This window comes from Solenopsis invicta, chromosome 10 (genome assembly GCF_016802725.1).
Source record: "Solenopsis invicta isolate M01_SB chromosome 10, UNIL_Sinv_3.0, whole genome shotgun sequence".
NCBI lineage: Eukaryota > Metazoa > Arthropoda > Insecta > Hymenoptera > Formicidae > Solenopsis > Solenopsis invicta.
The window spans coordinates 1,927,796-1,951,479 of record NC_052673.1 but is presented as its reverse complement, the minus strand read 5'-3'; the positions used below and the strand labels follow the sequence as shown (position 1 = coordinate 1,951,479).

The window sequence follows — 23,684 nt, the reverse complement described above, 5'->3', positions numbered from 1 at the left end:
ATATTATAACATTTGATCTTTACATTGACATTAAACGTTTTTTAAAATGATTAATCGTTAAATTTATATAAATTAATAAAAATAATTCTAACCTTAAATCATCCATGACCGTCACCTTAGGTGCGCAATCAATTGTTAATGTTCTTATAATTATTCATTTATCTTATATCTTATATTGTATATACCAGGGTGTTTGTTAATGGTTGTCTCCACGTTTTACTATAAGAGCCCGAGTAAAAATGTTTCATGTATAATTATATATAAATATATATATAAATATATATGATTATATATAATTTATATCTTATCATGTATATCATCAAGTATAATCTGATGTGAAGTAATATTTGTCCATATATGTAAATATATGACTCCATATTCAATCTTATATGATCATATACAGGGTGTCCCAGACCACCCGTCTCACCCGATTTTTTCGTAAACGCGACATTTTAAAGAAAAATGTTTCAGACAAAAGCTTTGTGACTTTGAGGGGGACATAAGATGGTGTCATTGGTTTGACCTAGGATAGTCGTTTGAAGATCACGTGAAGGTCATCTTTAATTTTTTAAATGAAAACTCCCACTTTTCAATGCATATTCTTGTAGCTTATCTCAAGAGCTTTCCAAAACGCTATAACAAAACGTTTTTTTAATCAGTACTTTTCGAGTTATGAGGGTTGAAAATTACGGTACCGTCGGCATTAGCATTACCCAAGGTGTACCGCGTGGAGGTTGCACGGTCGGATTTACACCTCTGGTGTGTGTGTGTGTGTGTGTGTGTGTGTGTGTGTGTGTTTGTTTGTGTGTGTGAATGTGTGTGTGTCAACAGAGATAAGGACCCCACGGTTTGTCACTCTCGTAGCATTAATCGACTCAAAACCCTCTCTGCTGTACGCGTGCGCGCGCGCGCGTGTGTGTGTGTATGTGTAGCTGATGTATTAGGCCTGGTGTTCGAAATGTTCACTGTTTGCTTCAATGCAAGCAAGTATTCTTTTCTCGAAATTATTTGTTGCATGAAGAATTTCATCAACATGTAGAGAACGAATAGCGAGACGTATTCTACAAATCATATCATCTCTTGTCGTAGGGCGTTCGCGGTATATCAGATTATTTAGTCTTCCCCACAAATAGTAATCGAGAACCGTGAGGTCCGGTAATCGTGGTGGCCAATGATGTGGGCCATATTTGTCTATCCATTTATCTGGAAACATTTTGTTCAACCGTTCATGGGCAACTCTAGATGTATGCGCTGGACATCCATCTTGCTGGAAAAACATGTTTAGGCGCAATTGTAGATCAATATTTTCAAGCAAGGGCGGAAGATCATTTTCAAGGAAATTGGCGTACCGAATACCGTTTAGGTTCACCTCAAAGATATGCGGTTCAACGACATGTTTTCCAATAATTCCGCATCAAACATTGACTTTCCAAACATGTTGATAGTCAATTTTTCGGAACCAATGAGAATTTTCTTGTGCCCAATATCGACAGTTCCATGTATTTACAGAGCCGTCACTTGAAAATGTGCATTTATCAGAAAATAAAATTTTCTGATGAAAGGTGCGCGATTGTTGACAAATCCAATTGCAAAATTCAAATCTGTACAGGGGCGTTCCTAGGGTACTTGGCGCCGGGGTGCCACACTAAATTTGCCGCCTCTACTTATATCTTTTTATATTCTTTTATATTTCAATTTAAAAAATAATATGTAGTTGTTTCTAGAGAACAATAAAAACAGCGTATTTAGGTTATTATAATTTATTGCATCGAACAAACGTGACAAAATAAAATTCGAACAAACTTTAAAAATAATTTTATAAAACAAATAAAAAATCTAAATATATTATACTAACAGAATAAAACTTATTCATTATATAATATATATTAACATTATATATGTATATATATTTTTTATAGATTCTATTTATTCTATTTTAATTAAATTGCACTTTCCTTGACTTTTTAATTGAAAATTCATTAACAATGTCTGTTATATCTAAGTTTCTTGAAATTTCTCGCTCTATACTTATAATAGATAAATTTGTAAGACGTTCTTGTTTCATTGTAGAACGTAAATAATTCTTAACAATTTTTAATTTTGATAACAATCTTTCTCCGGTAGCTACAGTAACAGGCATTGTTAATAAAATTCTCAAAGAAATGGATAAATTCGAAAAAATATTTTTTTTAATCATTTGATAATAAGTATTGTAAAATATCTAATGCATTCATATCAGATGCAACATAAACTGACAAATTTTCAATTTCTTCATATAAATCAATAGCGTTTATATCAGATTCTACATTAGAAACAGATAATTTATTTTGTAAGTCTATACAATATTTTAATTTTGTGTCTTTCTCTAATTTTAAGAAGAAATTAATATCGTTTAAAAAGTTAAAGTGTCATTAAGAGAATTTAATTGTTCAAATCTTTCTTGTATCTTAAATATTGTTATGTCTAGTAAATTAAAATAAAAATTTGCTTTAAAATGCTTTTCCGGTTATTCAATATTTTCATCTTTACTTTCATAATCAAACATTCTCTTTTTCTTTCGAGGTCAAACATTAGCAATAGTGGGAAATGTTGTTTCGCTATCTATTTCCTCGGCTATTTTTTTAGCTTCCTGTAACATCATTTTAAACCCATTTTCAGACCTACATTCTTTAAAATAAGTGTCAACATTTTTTAACATATTTACGGTATTAGGTAAAGCCACATCCTTCTTTTGCATCATTTTACTTACAACATTAATTTTTGTTAAAACATTATACCAAATTACTATGGAACATATGAACTTATATGAGCTTATTTTCATTAACAATGTATTTGCAATTTCTTGTACTATTATCTCTTGTAGAATCGATATACAACTTATATAATGCATCATAGATATTTTCCAAATTATATCTCAATACTTTAATGGCATCTATTCTACTCTCCCATCTTGTTTCAGATAATGGTTTTACTGTTAAACTAGGATGTTCGTTTTTTAAAACTTGCCATCGATGTGTTGAAGCCGAGAAAAATACATATATCTCTTGAACAATAGAGAAAAAATTTACAATTTCAAAAGAACTTTTTGCAGCATCATTAACAACTAAATTCAGACTATGTGCTGCGCAAGGCACAAAAAAAGCTCTAGGATTTAGTCTAAGTCTAAAATTTGTTTTTGAAGACCATTATGCTTCCCCTTCATATTGGCACCGTTATCGTATCCTTGACCTCGCATATCATTTATTTCAATATCGTGATTTTTTAAAAAATTGACTATAAACGTCGTTAATCCTTTGCCAGTTGTGTCAGTAACTGGACAAAATCTTAAAAAATGTTCTCTTATTTCTACTAATTTTGTTTTTTCGTTTAAAGAAACAAATCGAACAACTATTGTTATTTGTTCTTCTTATGTCAGGTGTACAGTCTAAAATAATAGCATAATATTTGCAGGACTTTAAAGAGTGTATAATAGTTTTTTTTATTTTTTCGCCTAATAAGAAAATTATTTCATTTTGAATGTGGATTCCTAAATAATGAGGCATAATTTTATTGTTATGTTCGATACGATTAATGTGTTCGGCCATAATGCTATCAAACTGGGATATACTTTCAATTAATTTAAGAAAGTTACCATTACCTTCTTGGAACAATGTATTATTGTGTCCTCTTAATGCTAAATTTTGTCCTGCTAAAAACTGAATCGCATAAATAATTCTTTTAATTACAGAAGTCCATCGCTTTCTTTCTAACTTAATTAACTTTTCATTTTCGGCATCCACGGTTCTTCCACTTTCAATTGATTTTTTTAAATCAATTAATGATTTTAAACTGCTAAAGTGACCTTTACTTTTTTCATGTCTTTCTATAGTCTGGGACAAATGTCTCCAGTCGTTGTAACCGTAGCTTCGTTAAAAGCATTTATATTATGATTAAATAGTTTACAGCAATAACAGTATACCGAATTTTTGGATTTTGAATACAGTAACCATGTTCTAGGAATTATTTTATTATTACTAAGTTTTTTTCTAAAATATTTTGCGGAAAAAGATCTATTATTATTATCTAATGGAAAATTAAAATCTATAAGTTGCACTGGTCCTATTTCAATTAGACTAATTTTAATTTTGTCTGTTAATATTGTAGGCCAAAGACCGGGATCTTTCAATTTGTCTTCTTGATCAAATCCAGATTCAACAACGACAGTAAGGTCATTTGACACCTCTTCATGAAGTTTTAAAAAAAAATTTTCTTTCTCAGCTAATGATGAACCTAGTTCGCTAGTAATATCAGTTTCTTTTCTTTCTTCTGGTTCCATGTCAGGGATCAAATTGGTTGATGTCGAAGGTGTTGATTGAAAAAAGTTTTAAAGAACTTGTTGTTTTTCTTACTTTTTCGTCTTTTTCTAATTTTCTTTTCCGATATTGGGCTTCAGATAATTTTTTCCGACTGTCAGACATCTATAGTATTTAATCAATATTTAACATAATCGTATAACATAGACATAGACTAATGTAATTATTAAAATTTTTTGACAATATTTACATACAAAAATAAAATACGAAGTTTTGTAAGCTTAAAAAATTTAAAATAATCTATAATAAGTAATTAAATAATAAAAAGAGTTTAAACAACTTACCTTGGATTGGATTGTTAGACAAGCGAAAAATTACTGCGAAAAACTATATGAAAATAAATATATCGTTCACTTTCAAAGTTTACTCACTGCACAAAATTTGGATATACTACTGTATCCAAAAAGTAAGGTGACATTGCATTTATTTCGAAAATTCTTTATTTATTCTTGCAAATCAATTTCGTCCCCTTCAAAGTAATCCCCCCCTGATATAATACACTTATTCCAACGGATTTTCCAATCTTCGAAACAGTTGTAATAATCGATTTCAGGAATGGCCTTTAGCTCCTTCTTCGCAGCGGCTTGAATCTCTTCTATCGACTCGAAACGGTGTCCCCGGAGCGGCCGCTTGAGTTTGCTGAATAGCCAGAAGTCGCATGGAGCCAAATCAGGTGAATACGGTGGTTGTGGAACGATATTAGTCGAGTTTTTGGTTAAAAAATCACGAATAATCAGCGCAGTGTGTGACGGTGCATTATCGGGGTGCAAAAACCAAGTGTTGTTTCGCCACAATTCCGGCCTCTTCTGTCGGATAGCGTTACGCAAACGACGCATAACGTTCAAATAATATTCCTTATTGACTGTTTGGCCCGGCGGAAGGAACTCGTAATGCACAACACCACGATAATCGAAAAAAACAGTCAGCATAACCTTGATTTTTGAGCGACTTTGACGTGGTTTTTTCGGTCTCGGCTCACCTTTGGCACGATATTCACTCGATTGGTCGGTTGTTTCGGGATCGTAAGCGTAGATCCAAGTCTCATCTCCAGTGATAATGCGTTTTGTCTTGTCAATGTAGTCGGGAAGCATTGCTTCACACACTTCAACGCGGCGCCTTTTTTCCAAAAAATTCAATGATTTTGGTACCAGTCGAGATTTGACGCGTTTGAGAGCCAACACATCCTTCAAAATGGAATTGACCGAGCCTTTTGATATGCCAATCTCATCAGAAATGTCTCTAATGGTTAAACGACGGTTTTCCAACACCAAATCTTCAATTTTTTGGACGTGAGCTCGTCGGTTGCGGTTGATGGTCGCCCAGAACGCTCCTCGTCTTCAACACGTTCTCGACCTTCATGGAAGTCTTTGTACCACTTGTATACATTTTTTTTCGACATAACCTTATCGCCAAAGGCATTCTGCAGCATCCGCAACGATTCTGCAGCAGAAATTTGATTCCGCAAACAAAATTTAATGCAAATTCTTTGCTCAACAAATGTAGACACGGCAAAAAACGAGAAATTCACTTTTAGCAGCTCACAAAACAATGCGTATCTCAAACACTAATGGATATTTTGACGTGTTACTTCTCTTGGATGTCAAAGACAGTCCTACCAACCTAAAAAAAATTTTATTCCTCCAAATCCGTGCGCGCGGGAGATTTAAAATGCAATGTCACCTTACTTTTTGGACACAGTAGTATTTATATTTAACAATAATTTTAGTTAAATGTTTACAAGGACTCAATAAAAAAGTTTTTTAAATAAACAATTTTCTAAGAGGTAGGACTTGTTTTTGAAAAAATTTTGAGTGTATCGCCCCCTTAAACGTGGCGCCCGTTTGCCTTGCACTCTTTGCACACCCGGGTTGGGACGCCCCTGAATTTGTATCTAAAATCGTCAATCGTTAATGCTTGGTGAAGAGACATTCTGTACGGATGTAGCTTGTTTTCATGGAAAATTCGCCAGATCGTGCTGCGACTAATTCCAGAATCTCTTTCTGTACCTCTTAATGATTGGCAGGGATGCAATTGAGCGGATGCAAGAATCTCCGGCATCCTTTCATCTCTAACTTGGCGTCAAATTCGTCTACCTTTATTGTGATCCGGTTGAATAATACCTTTATTGGTAATTCGGTTAGCTAAGCGAGAAAAAACTTTGTACGAATGAGGAGTGCGATCTGGGTATTGTTCTCGCCACAATCTTGCAGCTGCTCTAAATTGACCATCACATTCACCTAAAATAAGCATCATATCACAAGCTTCCGCGTTTGAATACGACATGGCTGATAAATAAGAATTTTGTTACACTTTACGTGACAGTATCAGACATGAAAAACGTATATGACAAGACAAAACGTTTTTAATCGATTCAAGGCTGACGTTGTTTTGAATGAATTTTTGCGGTTGTTCGTGCGTAAGAAATACTTGTGGAGAGTTTTTTCGTTATTACTGACGAAATTACTGAATTAAAAGAAACGAAAGAAAGAGAATGTGCATGTGTACGTGTGTTAGACTAAAGACTAAACTAAAGGGGAGTCAAATATTTGGTCCTCGGTTTAATTAACGCAGCGCGTAAAATCGGATATTTCCGACAAAATCTACTTTCTTTCCGCCATTGCTTGAAAATATTCTTCTACAATTGCGCCCAAACATGTTTTTCCAGCAAGATGGAGCGCATACATCTAGAGTTGCCCGTGAACGGGCAAACACAAACACAAACACACAAAACACACACATACACACCAGAGGTGTAAATCCGACCATGCAACCTTCACGCGTTACACCTTGGGTAATGCTAATGCCGGCGGTACCGTAACTTTCAACCCTCATAACTCGAAAAGTACTGATTAATAAAACGTTTTATTATAGCGTTTTGGAAAGCTCTCGAGGTAAGCTACAAGAATATGCATTGAAAAATGGGGGTTTCCATTTAAGAAATTAAAGGTGACCTTCACGTGATCTTCAAACGACTATCCAAGGTCAAACCAATGACATCATTTTATGTCCCCCTTGAAGTCACAAAACTTTTGTCTGAAACATTTTTCTTTAAAATGTCACGTTTACGAAAAAATCGGGTGAGACGGGTGGTCTGGGACACCCTGTGTATGTGTGTGTGTGTGTTTTTATATATATATATATAGCCACGACCAAAGCAATGGTGCAATTTAGGAAACTGAAACATTTTGTAAAACTTTATTTATTTAATTGACAAATAAGAATATAAAGTTTTATATCCCCCATTTTATGTCCCCCTTGAAGTCACAAAACTTTTGTCTGAAACATTTTTCTTTAAAATGTCACGTTTACGAAAAAATCGGGTGAGACGGGTGGTCTGGGACACCCTGTGTATGTGTGTGTGTGTGTGTTTATATATATATATATATATATATATATATATATATATATATATAGCCACGACCAAAGCAATGGTGCAATTTAGGAAACTGAAACATTTTGTAAAACTTTATTTATTTAATTGACAAATAAGAATATAAAGTTATTTGAACATTGCTAATCTAATTTTAATAATATTGTGATTATTACAAATTATCGAAATTTTGATTATTTATTTTACCTTTTTTGCAATCAAACGAAATGTGTTAAAAAATAGCATCGAATTCACCATTTTTCTAGAAATATTAATTACAAAATTTCTATTGTTCTTAACGTGTTGAGTTCAATAAAAGATAATGATAATGTTATGTAGTTCCCAAATAATTCTGCAAAAAGTGTACAAGTATACCTAAGGACTTTGATTCTGTCCATGGGGAAATTTTCCAAACAGAGAAGTCGCTATTTTTTTACACTTACACTTCATGATTAACGTAACAACCAATAAGCTCTAGTCGTTTCATTAATCATGAACTGCGAGTATGTAGAAAGTAGTGACTTCTCAGTTTGGAAAATTTCCTTATGGACAGAATCAAAGTTCTTGGGTGTACTGTAGTTGAATTTATACGCAAGGTGAAGCGATTTAGGAGCCGGTGCGTAATCGGCAATCTTATCCTAGCATTTTCAACCAGGCGAGACGAGGGGCATATTTAGGGCCGAACTTTATTTAAATGAGATTCAAGTTCGTTGAATCTAACACTTATAAAATAAATAACGTAATATTAAATCTAATAACGTAATTTTGAACCTAATTATTTAATACTTTAGCATTACAAAATGTAACAAAAAAGTAACGAATTGTTATTTTTCAAGTAACGGTAATGGTAACGCGTTACTTTGTGAAGTCAGTAACGGGTAGCGGTAACGAGTTACTTTTTTAAAAAAGTAAAAAAGTAACACGTTACTTTTTAAGATAACGTTTCCAACCCTTCATTAACTTTGTATAATTTGTACAGTACTTTTATAAAATGTTAATTGCATATATCTTATGCATTAAACTCCTTATAGGCTTTGTCGGACTTGCGTTTATGCATCAATAAAGATAAGGAAATTTTGCAGAATTTGTGTGCAGCTCCAATTATGTTCCATGTTGAACATGATCCGTCAATTTTAATAGAGCTTGAAAAGGGATTGGAATCAGTTGAAAACGTTGATTACTTAAAGGTTTGAAATAAATCACAATCTTCTTTTCTGGACTTTTTTTGGACTATTAGAAAATATTAGAAAAGTCTCCAAATCTGCTTTACTATGGTCTAATAGGTTATGAACACAGTGCACGTGTGGCGTGTACAGTCGTGGACAGTATAGTTGCGACATTTTCTCTTCGATAGTTTTTGGAAATACAGCTTTCCTCATCGAGTGGCGAAAGTAATTGGTTCTTACCCGTGGATCCAAGTAATTACGTTCGATGAGCAAGACAACATTCCGAAAACCATCGAAAAAATGTGTCGCAACTATACAACTATACTACCCATGACTGTACAAAATAAATAATAAGATTTAGCGTCCAAGGATTAAAAAGTAAAGATTAGAAAATGCCTTTGGAAGGCATCATGCCTTGACGAACCGACATGGAAGAAACTATGCATACGTGGTGTGATCAAAAAGTAAGGTGACTTTTCATTTTTATAAAAAAATATTCATTTATTCATCCAAAATTATGTTATCCCCTTCAAAATAATCTCCCTCTGATACAATGCATTTGTGCCAGCGCTTTTCCCAACATTTCTGAAATGCACTTTTGGGTATTGCCTTGAGTTCCTCCAGCGATGCAGCCTTAATCTCCTCAATCGTCGCAAATCTTCGTCCTTTCATAGGCCTTTTCAATTTTGGGAAGAGGAAAAAGTCGCAGGGGGCCAAGTCTGGTGAATACGGTGGCTGAGGCATGATGATAGTATTGTTTTTGGCCAAAAAAGTACTCACTAGTAACGACGTGTGCGCAGGTGCATTATCATGGTGCAGAATCCATGAATTTTCTTTCCACACTTCCGGATGTTTTTTTCTTATTGATTCACGCAAACGCCGCATAACCTCAAGGTAATACTCCTTGTTTACCGTACGACCTTGTGGTAGGAATTCTTGATGCACAACGCCATGGTAATCAAAGAAAACTGTGAGCAAAACCTTCACATTCGAACGAACTTGCCTTTTTCGGTCTTGGCTCTCCTGGACTCTTCCACTGGGATGATTGGGCTTTGGTTTCGACGTCATAACCATATACCCATGTTTCGTCACCAGTTATAACCCTTTTGAGCAGATCAGGATCATCATTGACGTCGTTCAACATGTCTTGGGCGATGTTCATGCGATGCTGCTTCTGATCAAAATTAAGCAGTTTTGGAACGAATTTCGCAGACACACGTGTCATACCCAAAACATCCGTTAAAATTGATTGGCATGAGCCAAACGATATGTTAAGATCATCAGCTATTTCTCTAATCGTGATTCGACGATTTTTCAACACAATTTCTTTCACTTCCTGAACATTTTCGGTTTTTGACGTGCTGGGGCGTCCAGAGCGAGGTTCATCGTTACCATTTTCTCGGCCCTCTTGGAATAACTTATACCATTTATAAACATTTTTTTTGCTCAAAGTTGACTCACCGTACGCCACTGTCAACATTTCGAGAGTTTTTGAACACTTAATACCATTTTTTACACAAAAATTAATACAAACTCTCTGCTCCATTATTTTCAACAGCAAAAAATCGCCAAGCACGCAAACACGAGTCTAACCTTTATGCCTCTCACATAAAAACAACACATGCTATGTAGTCAAAACTGTGAACATATGATCGTGACGAGTGTACCAACACAAAAAAAAAAAAATTTTGAAATTAGAGTGTACAGAGCGCGCGAAATTCAAAAAGTCACCTTACTTTTTGATCACACCTCGTATTTTATATCTAAAAAATTACATTTTGTCACTTTTTTGTTTAAAAGTAATCATTATTTTAATCACTATTAATAATTATTACTCTTTTTTTGAACTACTGTTTTGATGGCAGCACTGATCATTATCCAACTGCAGTTGTGGAAGAGTGTGTTCCTACAAAATTATGGTATTGTTACGCTCAGTATGGAAGGTTGGGTCGGCGAGCGGCTATCTTAATGTCGGGATATATGACAATCGGTTGTCGTCGTCTTTGTCTTGTTCCTGGATTTCTTTAACAATCTGTCACAGATTTCTATTAATGACCGTAATTTTATTAAGTCTGTCTCATTATTTCATGAGCGCATGTGTGTTTCTGTTATGCGCGAGTGTGAACCGACCTGTCCGGTCGTAACATTTTGGGAACTCGACCAGAATAGGACGAACTAGATGAGCTTTTTCTTTCGAATATATATACACTTGCGAACGACCTTCGAGTTATGGCCTTAGTACTGTCCCTAATAGCACAGGGACGTCCATGGGACGTCCTGTCGGGACGAGCGGGATATCCTGGGGACTACCTGTTATAGTTCCGAAACATCCTGTGCACGTCCTGTGGACTGCCAAATGAGCGCTTCATTCTTGCTTATGGACATCCTGTGGACGTCCCATCGGGAGTCCTAAGGACGTCCATTCGCAATCCTGGGGATATACATACGCATTTCAGGATCATTTTAGGATATTTAAGGAATATTCGCATAAATATATTATATTATTACACTACATAATTCCAATGAGCAAAACAATATTTTAATAACATTTTAAAAAACATTTTTCGTAAAAAAAAAATCGGGAATTTTTTCTCGAAAATTTCTAAACGGTCACCCATCCAAGTCGCGACTCCGGTGAACGTTGCTTGACCTCCGTGATTGCTGCGAACTGGATCCCTCGTGATGATCTGTGAACACTTTGTTCTAATATGTGTATATAACTGATAGATTAAGTAAATTTATATTATTGAAAAGATGAACTATGTATAATTAAATCATATTATTTATATAAACATATATAAAATTATAGTTTTTCTACTGATATTTACAAATGCGGATTAGCATCTGGAATAACTTTTTTGTTATTATTTGTTTAAGAATGCAACTAGAAAATATGTCAATATAATACAATAACTAAATTAAGTATGAAAAAATTTTTATTAAAAAAAACATTTAAAAAATATTGTCTGCTCATTGAGATGTAGATTGAGGTTTCTTCATTCATAGATCTATTTTGTCTATTGATACCGTTGTAAAATTCTTTGATATAATTAATATTTGCCCTTACTTTTTGTATCTGAATGTATAACCATTTATATTAAAGAATTTTACAACAATTACAAAGCTGTATTTTTCTCTAAACGCTGCCAATTTTTGATGATATATGAACAGCGGCTCTATATCTTTATATGTTTGAAATTGTGAAATTAACATTTAACATTATTATATATCAAAGAAATTTTTTTATTTTTTTTATTCATTAGGGATTAAATATGTGATTAATTATTTAAAAACAATGTATAATTTTAAGTTGATCTTTATGATTCAGAGTAGCTGTCATATGTATCATAGGCCTGCTTTTTATTGCTGAAGTAGTGCACATTCTGCGTTAAAAATAATATTTAGGTATATGTTTAAAATTTGATGAAAGCAAAAAGAAAAAGCTAGTGCAGTCCAATGCAGCAATAAAAAACAAATCCTACTCGTATACTTAATTTTCTGATACAATACAAACCTTTCTTTTTTATTAAAATAATTTTATATGTTTAAGTGTGATTTATAATAAAAACTTTCTTTATATACATACTTAGATATTATGTATAGTCTGGATTAACCCTCCGTAGGCAGTCTTGGTCTTTTTTGTTTAAAGCAAAATTCTTAATCTCAATTTTCTTTGCTCAAATTCAAATCTTTATTAAATAAAAGTTTTAACATTAAAGGAGTTAGTTATTTGATAATGTAGGAATGCGGAAAAGTATTATAACCGTGAATTTTTCTATTTTTCCTTAGCTTTTCTAGTTTGTGTTATATGATACAAAGAGACGATCAAAGGACGTCCTTAGGATCGACTTAGGATTTGAACGACCTACGGACGTTTTTAGGCTCGGCTTAGGACTTAGACGTCGTTTGAATACAGTGTGCTGTGTGGACGACTTAAAATTACGTCTAGTGGTATAATGTAGGCTGTATATAGAATTTCTTTAGTTTATTTAACATTGCTCGGAAAGTCCTGAAATTTTCATCCTAATATAATATCCTAAGTCCGTCCCATTATTGTCCCGGGACATTCAGGACGAATTCAGGATCATCCCGAGGACGTCTTGTGCTGTTAGGGGTTGTACCCAGTTAATAACGCGCATAGCAACAAGAAATTAAGATTCCTATTGTTATGCATACGCGCAGCGGATTCAAATTCCGCATGCGCAAAAGAATCAAAAGACGCTGATGGTCTGTCGGGCTTCTGGCCCGAAATACGATCGCGCTACGTCAGCTACTGCTAAGTCGCTTTTCGGTATTCGGATTTCGGCTAACCGTGGGAGCTGCAGAAACACGATTGGCCAAACCAAACGACAGATTTCTGCATAAATATCATATACCGACAAAATCGGAAAGCGACGTAAAAGTCAATCTAACAGCTATCCGGTGTATTACTCGCCGTGCGTAACTTACACGTCGAGTTAATAACACAATCCAAAGATAAAAATCGATCAATATATACCGGGCCGTCCGGGAAGAAAGCGTACGAGTGACACGTATCGTTACTAAGCAAGTGTAACAAGGAATATTAGAAGAAATATACATTTATATTAACGTTGGGAAAGCAAGTGTTTCATCTTCGACCACCAAGCGGCCCTTCCTAAGAGTCCTAACTCCTAAGGCGCTGTAAACGATCCCGAAATACCTACCGACATGCCTGGATCATCACCGGGCACAACAGTATATACTCCTAGAAAGGGGATGTGCACATGCTCTTTGGGAGTGGCTTCACGGAAGTCGTCGAGCAACCGAATGTGCAGTCTTTGGAAGATGTTGTCGAGCAGACGACAAAAGATACTGAAACGACGGGCTCTGCAGAATTATCAAACTGCAAACTGCGTTGGAAGAGCGTGTTCGATTTCAACTGCGTCAAAGAAGACGAAGCGGTGCAGAAAGTATCTACAGAAACGCATTACCAACTAAGTTCTTCCAAAGATGTTTTCTTTCACGCAAAGAATTATGTATCGAAGTTTTTGCATTTTGCATCGGATGTTTGAATCGTTTATGACGCGTTGCATCTACGTTGCTTTTGCGTTTTTTTGATCAGTTTAAAATGCAAAAAAAAAACACGGATTTTCTTATAGGGCAAGCACGTCTACGATTGAGGATAAAAGAATTCTTGTCAAGCGCATTTTACGCTTATATCTTCTATTAGTTTTTACCGTTTTAGTTGACGCATGGCGTATCGTTTCCTTTTAGAATTTTCAATTTCTTGAGTAATTTAGAGGAAAGGGAAAGTTTGATTTTTCTAAAAAGAGGGAAAATGAAGTAGAGAAAGTTTCGGTTTAGATTTTGAAATATAAAAAAAAGTAGTGAGAAAGTTACTGTTACAGTTTAGAATTTCTTCTTTTTGGAATTAAGATTTCGTCTCAAGCAAAGGAGGAGACGGTTTGAGGTTTTTTTTTTTTCCCTGAAAGATGTTGGTTTAGATATGACACGGACGACGCTTGGTAACTCGTGGCCGGAGTAGAGCAGAAAGTCGTCGTGCTTCCTTGAAAGTTCTCATCTTGGGGAATAGATTCGGAGGACCGTTCTTTTCTCAGGAATTGAAAACGAATTTAGCTTCTCTTGGAATTTCTTCGTTCAGTACAAGTTTCGTTTGCAGCGGATAATGCTACAGTTACCCGAAGCAGAAGCCCGGGGAAGAGCAGAAGGTCGTTATTTTGTTTGAGATTGCTTGGAATGACGCTCGGTAACCTGTGGCAAGGCCCAGGATAGAACAGAAGTCGTCGAGTGGATTGCAGAAGACAATGTTTGGTAACCTGTGGCAGGAGTCCAGGGTAGAGCAGGATGTCGTCATTTTAGTCTGAATTGCGGACGACGCTCAGTTACCCGTGGCAAAAGCGGAGGATGGAGCAGAAGAACGTCTGAGGTTTTTTTTCTTCCTGAAAGGTGTTGATTTAAGAATGACGCGGGCGGCGCTCAGTAACCCGGCAGTTGCCTGGGATAGAGCAAGAAATCATAGTGTTTCTCTGGAAGTCCTCACTTTGGGAATAGAGTTTGTAAGACTGTTCTTTCTTCAGAAGCTGAGAGTTCTTTTTAAGCAGAATCACGGAAGATGACGCTTGGTAACCCACGGCAGCAGCCCGGGGTAGAGTGGGAAGTCGTTCTATTTCTTTGAATCGCAGAAGATAATGCTTAGTAACCTGTGGCAGAAGCCCAAGGTAGAGTGGAAAGTTGTCAGATTGGAATTTTGTGCGCGTAAATTCTGTTTCAAAATTTTGTTTGAAATAAAAGGGAATGAGAGTGTATGACTTTCCTCTTGCAGAGTTTTTGTTATTTGAAATTAGGTACTTGTCGGACTTTTGGTTTTTATTTCAGTTCGAAACCCTCGGATTTAGTTTTAATAAATAAAGGCAAATGAGAGTCAAGTGCGATTAGTGGTGCGCAAAATTAAATATATTTCTAAACCGTATTAATGTTATCTGCATTTAACGTTTTGACTCTGCTTTGGAATCTTCTTTAGCTGGACAAAATCAACAATGTTAACGTTTTCCACATATCGGGATGACAACTTGAAAGATCGGGAGCAGTTTTACGCCCGGATTGAAATTTTGTGTGCGTAAATTTCATTTCAAAATTTTGTTTGAGATAAAGGGGAATAAGAGTGTCTGAACTAAAGTTTTTCTCTTGCAATGTTTTTGTTATTTAGAATTGTGTACTTGTCGGATTTTTGCTTGTTATTTCAATTTAGAAGCTCATTTATGACAATGTACTTTATGAGGAAGATTACTTTCTACAAAGTTCTAGAAACCCAGCTAGTTACTTTAGTTCCCTTAATCGCAACGAAAGGAAAGACGGTCCTGACCGAACGGTGGCGCGCCGGCGAGCTTCCTTCTTCTTCACGTTATGAGTTAATGGCGGACACACCACGCGCACGAGTGTAAAGTCAGAAATATATTCAGTCATTCTCAAGTATTCAGTGTTCCACCCAGTCATTTCATAGCCATCTCAGTTTCCCGGATCGATCCTTATATCAGCAGTAATAAAAGTACTTCTTATTTTAAGTAGACTCGCTCCTCAGTTTTTGATTCAAGTTTTCCCGCGCGCCATAGAAGATTTGATGTTGACTGTAACCAAATAAACGCTCTCTCTCTCTCTCTCTCTCTCTCTCTCTCTCTCTCTCTCTCTCTCTCTCTCTCTATGAATTAGCATGGCCACACATGTACTGTTGTTCTTTCTCTCTGAGCCCTTCTTTTATTTAAGTATAGAAAGTTAGAAAAGTCACAATCGACTATATCAATAATTCCTAATTAAATTAATAACTATCTTTTATTATATTAAATAAAAATTGATTATGAACAATGTATATAGGTGCTTGAAATTGTCGCAGCTGGTCCAGGAATTGGATTAACTAAAACACTTGTGAGGGAACACTCGCAAAAAGCGAAGAAAATCTTGGGCTGCTTTAAAGAAAGCAACACCAGAGAGGCATTATTTGATATTATTGCTGCAATAAATAATTTTGAATAAAAAATGTGTTTTTAAATTTTTATTGGAAACAAGCGTGTGCTACATATTTGTAACATTACATAATTTATACAAATTACATCTTAAAAAAGAAAAATAATATAAGATAAAAATTGTACAAAAATTGCTACAAATATTATAATTTCTTTAAAAGAGAGAAAAAAAATAAAGTTTGAATTTTGATATACTATATATTTTTACGCTCGGTATTGATGGTCCGACGCGTGAAACGAATTAAGGTGCGATTTCACGTAGCTATAATATCCAGATATTTATTCCTACTCTACCGAAATTTCCCATAATTTCCCATTATTCCCCATGAATCTCCATAATAATAATAATTATTATTATTATTACTTTATTTGGCAGGAATAATTAAAGCGCCCACTAGCCCGCACGCGTTTTACTACTGTTTTTTTCTGCCATATCAATGCGCATGCGCGAACAAGGGAGTCTCGATCGGAACATGATATAAATACAAGGGTATGCTTTTCCGATGGACGAGTTTAGAACATTCTTGCGCAGCAGCCTGCTTATGTCACATTTTTATAGCCTCGGCTACGTTCAAATCACTTCGGCGCGAAAAAATATGGCTGCAGCAGGCATGTAATGACACATGGGTTGTTGCTTTTTAAATTTTGTGTGCTGTGCGCTGTGACAATGAGTGCTTGTGCAGTGAAAGGTTGTAACAATTCTTACCGAAAAAGAATAATAATAGAAGAAAAGCCAGTGAAATATTTTAGGTTTCCCAAAGATAATGCAATTGCTGTAAAATGGCGTGAAGTGTGCAAAAATGGTGTAAATATGACTTATGGTAAGAGTCAGTTATTTCATATTAACGTATTAGTAAATTAATAGCTGTAACATACAGTTTATTTTGTTCAGGAAAGATAAGTTCTAAACACTTCGACGCATCGTGCTACGACGAGCCTGCACAGCATATAGCTTTGAATTATTCTCCTTTAAGAGGACGAAAGTTAAGATTGGATGCAATCCCCACATTGCATTTATTTTCAGAATTGCATATGGTTAAAAGACTAGATACATGTGCCGAAGATGCACATAAAACAATATCGGATTATATTACCGAAGCAATACCATCAACGATAACTCTCAAAATAATATCAGAGAGTATTGCTGAAACAGAACCATCATCAACTGCTAAATCTCAACCCGCAACATTGGATAGTATTGCAGGAGATGCAATAACAACAGTTACTACTGCAGATTATTCTACGCTAGTGTAAGTTTAAATTGTATTCTTTATTTCATTATTTTTTATTGTTCAAAAAGTAAAGCAAGCCAAAGTTTGTAAAAAAGAAATTAAATACATTTTTAAATTTTATATTTAATTTATATTTAGATGATTAATTTTTACATACTTCATATATGTATATATTTTATATGCAAATATATTAAACAACTAGGCAAATAAGAGCCAACGCGCGGATGGATTTTGCGTATGCTAAGAAATTTAATTTAATTTTTATGCACAAAGCACATTATTTCTTGTTATTTCACCAAGTATTAAAATTAATAAATTGATTTTAATTTTGAGATTTGTTTAATAAAAGCCCCCGTGTACCCTCTTGAGGATATAGGCGAGAAAAATATCAAGGCGAGAGTCTAAGCTCTTCCAACTGAGCTACTTAGCCTCATATCTCGATATCCCGATATTTTTTCTCGCCTATATCTTTAGGGGGGGTGTAGGGGAGCTTTTATTAAATAAATCTCAAAATTGAGATCAAATAATTAATTTTAATACTTGATAAAATATCAAGAAGTAATGTGCTTTTTGCATAAAAATTTAATTTAATTTCTTAGCATACGCAAAATCCATCCACGCGTTGATTCTTATTTGTCTAATTATTTATTATATTTTGTATTTATGTACCGAGAGCCTTGAATCTTTATACTTAGTATACTTTATATAATTTTGTATATTTTAACAATTGATATGTTATATATTGAGGATTTATATTTATTTTATGAAATACTTTCAGAAAAAATCTACAAGTGGAGTTAGCGAAAACAAAAGAGGCGCTTATGCAGTCCGAGAAGAAGAAAGAAAAACAGATAAAAGAAAAAGTTCAAGAAAATATGTACAGATTACTGAAGCATGTATTTACGCCAGGACAGATTTAAATGCTGCTAAATCCACAAAAGAAACGTGTCGTCTGGTCTTCCGAAGATATTGCAATTGCGATATCATTAAGGAGCGTTAGCCCAAAGGCTTATCGGTATTTGCGTAACGTTGTAAAAATACCGCTCCCTGTCTGACAATGATCCGAAGGTGGGCAAGTAAAATAAAAATAAATGTGGGTGTGTTAACTCCTATATTACATTGCATGGAATTTAAGGGTAGGTGCATGCAAAAACATGAAAAGCTTGTGGTCCTAACATTTGACGAAATTTATTTAAATAATAAAATAGCTATAGAGAGAGAGAGACACAAGTCGTAGGACCACACAAAACTTGTCAGTGTGTTATGGTTAGAAGTTTATTTTCTAATTGGAAACAACCCGTATATTATTGTTATAAAGCGATGACCAAAGATACTATTTTCAATATTATTGCATGTCTTTATGACGTAGATTATACAGTTGTTGCTGTAATAAGCGACAGGGTCCAGGTAATATGGCTTTGTGGGCTGAACTAGAAATCGGGCTTGCACCTAAAAACTTTTTTTTTCAGCACCCTTGTAATGCTGATTTAAGAGTTTATGTATTTGCAGATGCACCGCATTTGTTGAAACTACTACGAAATCACTTCCTCGATCAAGGATTCAACATAGATGATCATCTAATAGATAAGAAATGTATCGAAAAAGTTTTAGCGATAAATGTCAACAATTTAAAAGTCGCATTTGCGATATCGCAGTATCACTTAGATGTAAAAGGATCCGAGCGACAAAAAGTCCTTCCTGCTGCTCAATTATTGTCAAATAAGACAGCTTGTGCGATTGAATGGCGTGAGCAGAAACATTATTTAGAAAATACAAATTGGAAGAAACATCAAATTTTATAAAATTATGCAACAATTGGTTTGATGTTTTTAATTCTTCGAATATGTATGGTAAACACGAAGGCAAAAATGCATATAGCATTGATTTGCAAAAACAAAATGCGATTTTGTACTAAATGACGGATTTCATGCACAAAATAAAAATCGGAAAGCATAAAAAATTACTATTATTCCAAAAAGGCATTATTGTTAGTAATAATTCATTAGAACAATTGTTTATATATTTAAAAGAAAAGTATTCCGATGAAAATTTTGTTATGAAATACGTTATCACAAGGCGTCTGAATCAAGACTTACTGGAAAATTTTTTTCCTTCAATCGAGCTACTGGATGTGCATACGATCACCCCACAGCATTAGATTTTAAATATAGGCTTAAGAGATATATTTTAGGAAAACACTCGACTAATCTTTTTTGTAGAACTTCTAATGTAACGACAAGTGAATCAAATGTGTCTTGCTTCATGTCTCCGTTGGGTACCGAAAATTCTTCGGTACTAGGTACTGAAAGTTCTTCGGTACTTAATGGAGACACGAAACAAGATACATTTGAAGAGCAAGTCTTAAACAATATATTGGCTCCATATATTGCTCAAGAAGAGCCATCACATTTTGCTGAAGAACAGTTCGCACATTATGTCGATGGTGAAAATGATGATTCTCCTCTATGCGATTTAAGTTCGTTCAACATGTCTGTTGAACAAGAGGAACTTTTAAAATCGTTAGATGAGTTGGATGTCATTGACATCATAGAAGATGAAGGTTTAAAATACGTCGCTGGCTACGTAGCCTATAAATTTAAACATAAATATCTTTATTTAGGTACAGAAACATGCTTCTTGCCAGTTAATGTAGCCAGTCTAAATCATTTAGACTGACAGTTTATTTCACGTGGCAATTGTATATATCCCTCTAAAGAACTGTTAGAAACTGCGCGCGTTATGAATATAGAGTTCAGTAAGTTCCACGGTTCGTCACTTTGTAAAGATAAATTTATTTTTAATACATTGGCTGGAAAAATAATAGGTTTAATACATCCTATTGAAATACCTAAAGAGGTAAGAACGCGAACGTACATTCGTGTACGTGAAATAAATCGTGCGATTTCTATACAAAATAGAAATAGACATAAGAAAAAAAAATTGTCAAAATTTGTCAATAATAAAATCACATAGAGAGATATTAATATATATGTAAACAATGGTTTTCCTTTCCATTCATAAATCCCCAATTTTTTAAATAAAGTACTAAAATTTCATTGATTTTTATTTCAGCTAATTTTCACGTTATTTCACTTAATGTGTTTTGCAACAAATACACATACATAAACAATAAAATTGCTATATTAATGCTATTTTAATTATATTAATGCTACCCCACATAGAAATTGACCTCCAGTGGATGTCCATCGCCCTTCCATACCTCCATGGGACGTCTATCTCCATGGTGGAAGTCAGATGGACGTCTATTAGAAGTCCATGAAACCTCCATAGCTCCATGGGATTTTACTTCCATCATGGAAGTTAGATGGACGTCCATTAGAAATCCATGAAACCTCCATAGCTCCATGGAATTTTACTTCCATCATGGAAGTCAAATAGATCTCCATTAGACATCCATCCAACCTCTATAGCTCCATGGGATTTTATTTTCATCATAGCAGTCAGATGGACATCCATTAGAAGTTCATGAAACCTTCATAGCTCCATGAGATTTTACTTCCATCATGGAAGTTAGATAGACGTCCATTAGAAGTCTATAAAACCTCCATAGCTCCATGGGATTTTACTTCCATTATGGAAGTCAGATAGATCTCCATTAGACATCCATTCAACCTCCATAGCTCCATGGGATTTTACTTCCATCATGGAAGTCAGATAGATCTCCATTAGACATCCATCCAACCTCCATAGCTCCATGGGATTTTACTTCTATCATGGAAGTCAGATAGATCTCCATTAGACATCCATCCAACCTCCATAGCTCCATTTTATTTCCATCATAGAAGTCAGATGGACGTCCATTAGAAGTCCATTAAACCTCTATAGCTTCATAGGATTTTACTTCCATCATGGAAGTCAGATGGACGTCCATTAGAAGTCCATAAAATTTCTATAGCTTCATGAAATTTTACTTTTATCATAGAAGTCAGATAGATTCCGTAAAGCATATAATGCGCATGACGTTATCCTTGTTGATCATTAGAAGTTAAACAAGGATAAAATGTTATATTACATATATCATGCGCTCTCTGTACGGAATTTGATCATTATCTCTTTATTAAAACAATTATGCAACTAATTTGTTTATAACAATTATAACAACTATGACAATTAAAAAAGCGTCATATATGTTTTTTTAGTAATTTTTCTCGGTGAATCGATTGGCGCAATCAGTTCTCCTCTACAGTCAGTTTTGACAATTTGTTTATAACAACTAATTGCAAGATTAACTTTGGCAACGGGCTTTTTACGTCATTAATGTTTTTTCATGCTTTGATACTATTTCTAATTGTTGTTTTTTGACTGATTTGGCCATGGGCAGAAACAAGTTTTAATTATTTATATAATTTATATTAAAAATATCTAAGGCTAAATAAACAAAAGGTTAATAAGAGTGTTCGCGCGATACCCAAGACGCCAGTTTTTTCTTGTTCAAATCAGCTTTACTTCAAATATAACTTTTTATTAATAATCTCACAAGTGTACGTTTAGCTCAGTGTTAAGATACTAGGTTATCGTTCCGAAGATCTTAGGTTCGAATCCCGCCGGCGCCGATGCGTTTCAAAAATTTATAAAATAGTACGTAATTGTAATTAGTAAATTAAAATGTTATATGTGAAACAGTGAATACAGATTAAGCTATAAAAATAATAAAATTTGTTTAAAAAAAAATTTTTTTTACCGTCCATTAGATGTCCACTGAAGGTCCGAACTTCCACGGTACACGTCCATTAATAATCTAAGTAACATCTGCTGAGACTCCATAAAGCCTCTACTAATAATCCACGTGACATCAGTTTGTCATCCACTAAGGCTCTATGAACCCTTTATTAATGATCCACGTAACGTCTAATGGACATCCGTTGTTAACGTCTAATGGACGTCCAATGGACGTGCGCAATGCGGAACTGTGGATGTCTAGTGGCCGTCCATTGGATGTTCATGGGACGTCCACTGGAAGGTCCGTACTTCCACGGCAAACGTCCATTAGACGTCCATTGGAGGTTTCAGTTCTATGTGGGACTTAAAATAGTACAATTTATTAACAATTAATTTATTTTTAATTAATAATTTCCATGTATCCAATATTGTTCATAATTCCAATGTATCCAAAATATTTCAATGTATTCCATGGATTCCGATATTAATTTTAGTTTAGCTAATTTATAAACTGATGTGACATACTTCTTATTCATCACTCTGGTGAGAGTCTCGTTTATTCTGTAATAACATTGTCATTATTCACTTAATTATTTATTATATACTTTATTTTACTGATTATCTCAAGTGACAGCGATCATTTTTCAGCTTTCTCTACGTATATTCGATAAATTAAGCATAAGCGCTTCGAATTTGCCGCCTAATGATGACGTATCAGGCTGCAATTCTCATTGGTTGGCTGGCGTTACCATGCGCAAGAGCATACCCTTGTATGTATATCATGGTTGCTACTAATGCTGTGTGTGAATTTCAACAAAACAAGCAGCTGCAAAAGAAAAGGAGATGTCATTAGAAAGAGGACAAACAGACGGGATAACAGTTTCTGGTGACGGAACTTGGAGAAAGAAAAGATTTTCGTTTTTGTTCGGTATCGTATGATAAATAAGGTGGTGCATGGGAAAAGTCGTTGACATTGCAGTGAAATCTGAATTCTGTATGGTCTAGATTGTAAAACGGAACTTAACAAACAAGCGAATGTAAAAAATGGGCTGCATTTCATGCAGCAAACTGCAAAAGATATCACGAAGGTTTGTCGGGGAAAATGGAAGTAGACGCATTCATAGAAACGTTTCAGCGGTCCGAAGAATTGCACAATTTAAAATATTCTCATTACATCGCTGACACGGACAGCAAAACATTTAGGCTGCGGTCCATTTAGTACTTCTGAACGCTTTGAATGCTACGCTCTAAACGCTACGCTATGATCGGTCCACTAGTGTTACCAATATTACAATCACTACACAAGTGGACCAGTTTGTAGCAGTTGTAGCACTTGAATCAACTAGCCGCGATTTATCCAAATTTAATAATGGAATCAGTTCCGA

General features: G+C 34.7%; 2 protein-coding genes across 5 annotated transcripts in view; both read left to right on the top strand.

Annotated features, from left to right (window-relative positions):
- The window catches only part of LOC105203196 (all trans-polyprenyl-diphosphate synthase PDSS2), a 49,561-nt gene extending 28,964 nt beyond the window's left edge, over window positions 1-20,597 (top strand). For 2 of the 4 annotated variants that reach the window (XM_039454266.1, XM_039454265.1), the window contains 4 exons: window positions 8,754-8,909; window positions 16,239-17,637; window positions 18,398-18,687; window positions 19,129-20,597. In XM_039454266.1, coding sequence (XP_039310200.1) covers window positions 8,754-8,909; window positions 16,239-16,397 — 315 coding nt within the window. In that variant the 3' untranslated portion in view covers window positions 16,398-17,637; window positions 18,398-18,687; window positions 19,129-20,597. The remainder of the gene's footprint in view (window positions 1-8,753; window positions 8,910-16,238; window positions 17,638-18,397; window positions 18,688-19,128) is intronic. The other 2 variants (XM_039454267.1, XM_026138920.2) reach the window with 2 other exon arrangements.
- On the top strand, window positions 17,055-18,539 carry LOC113004719. The gene is made up of 3 exons (XM_026138916.1): window positions 17,055-17,208; window positions 17,280-17,637; window positions 18,398-18,539. Exons 1-3 carry the CDS (start codon window positions 17,055-17,057, stop codon window positions 18,537-18,539), a joined length of 654 nt encoding a protein of 217 aa, XP_025994701.1.
- Window positions 20,598-23,684: the final 3,087 nt, after the last annotated feature.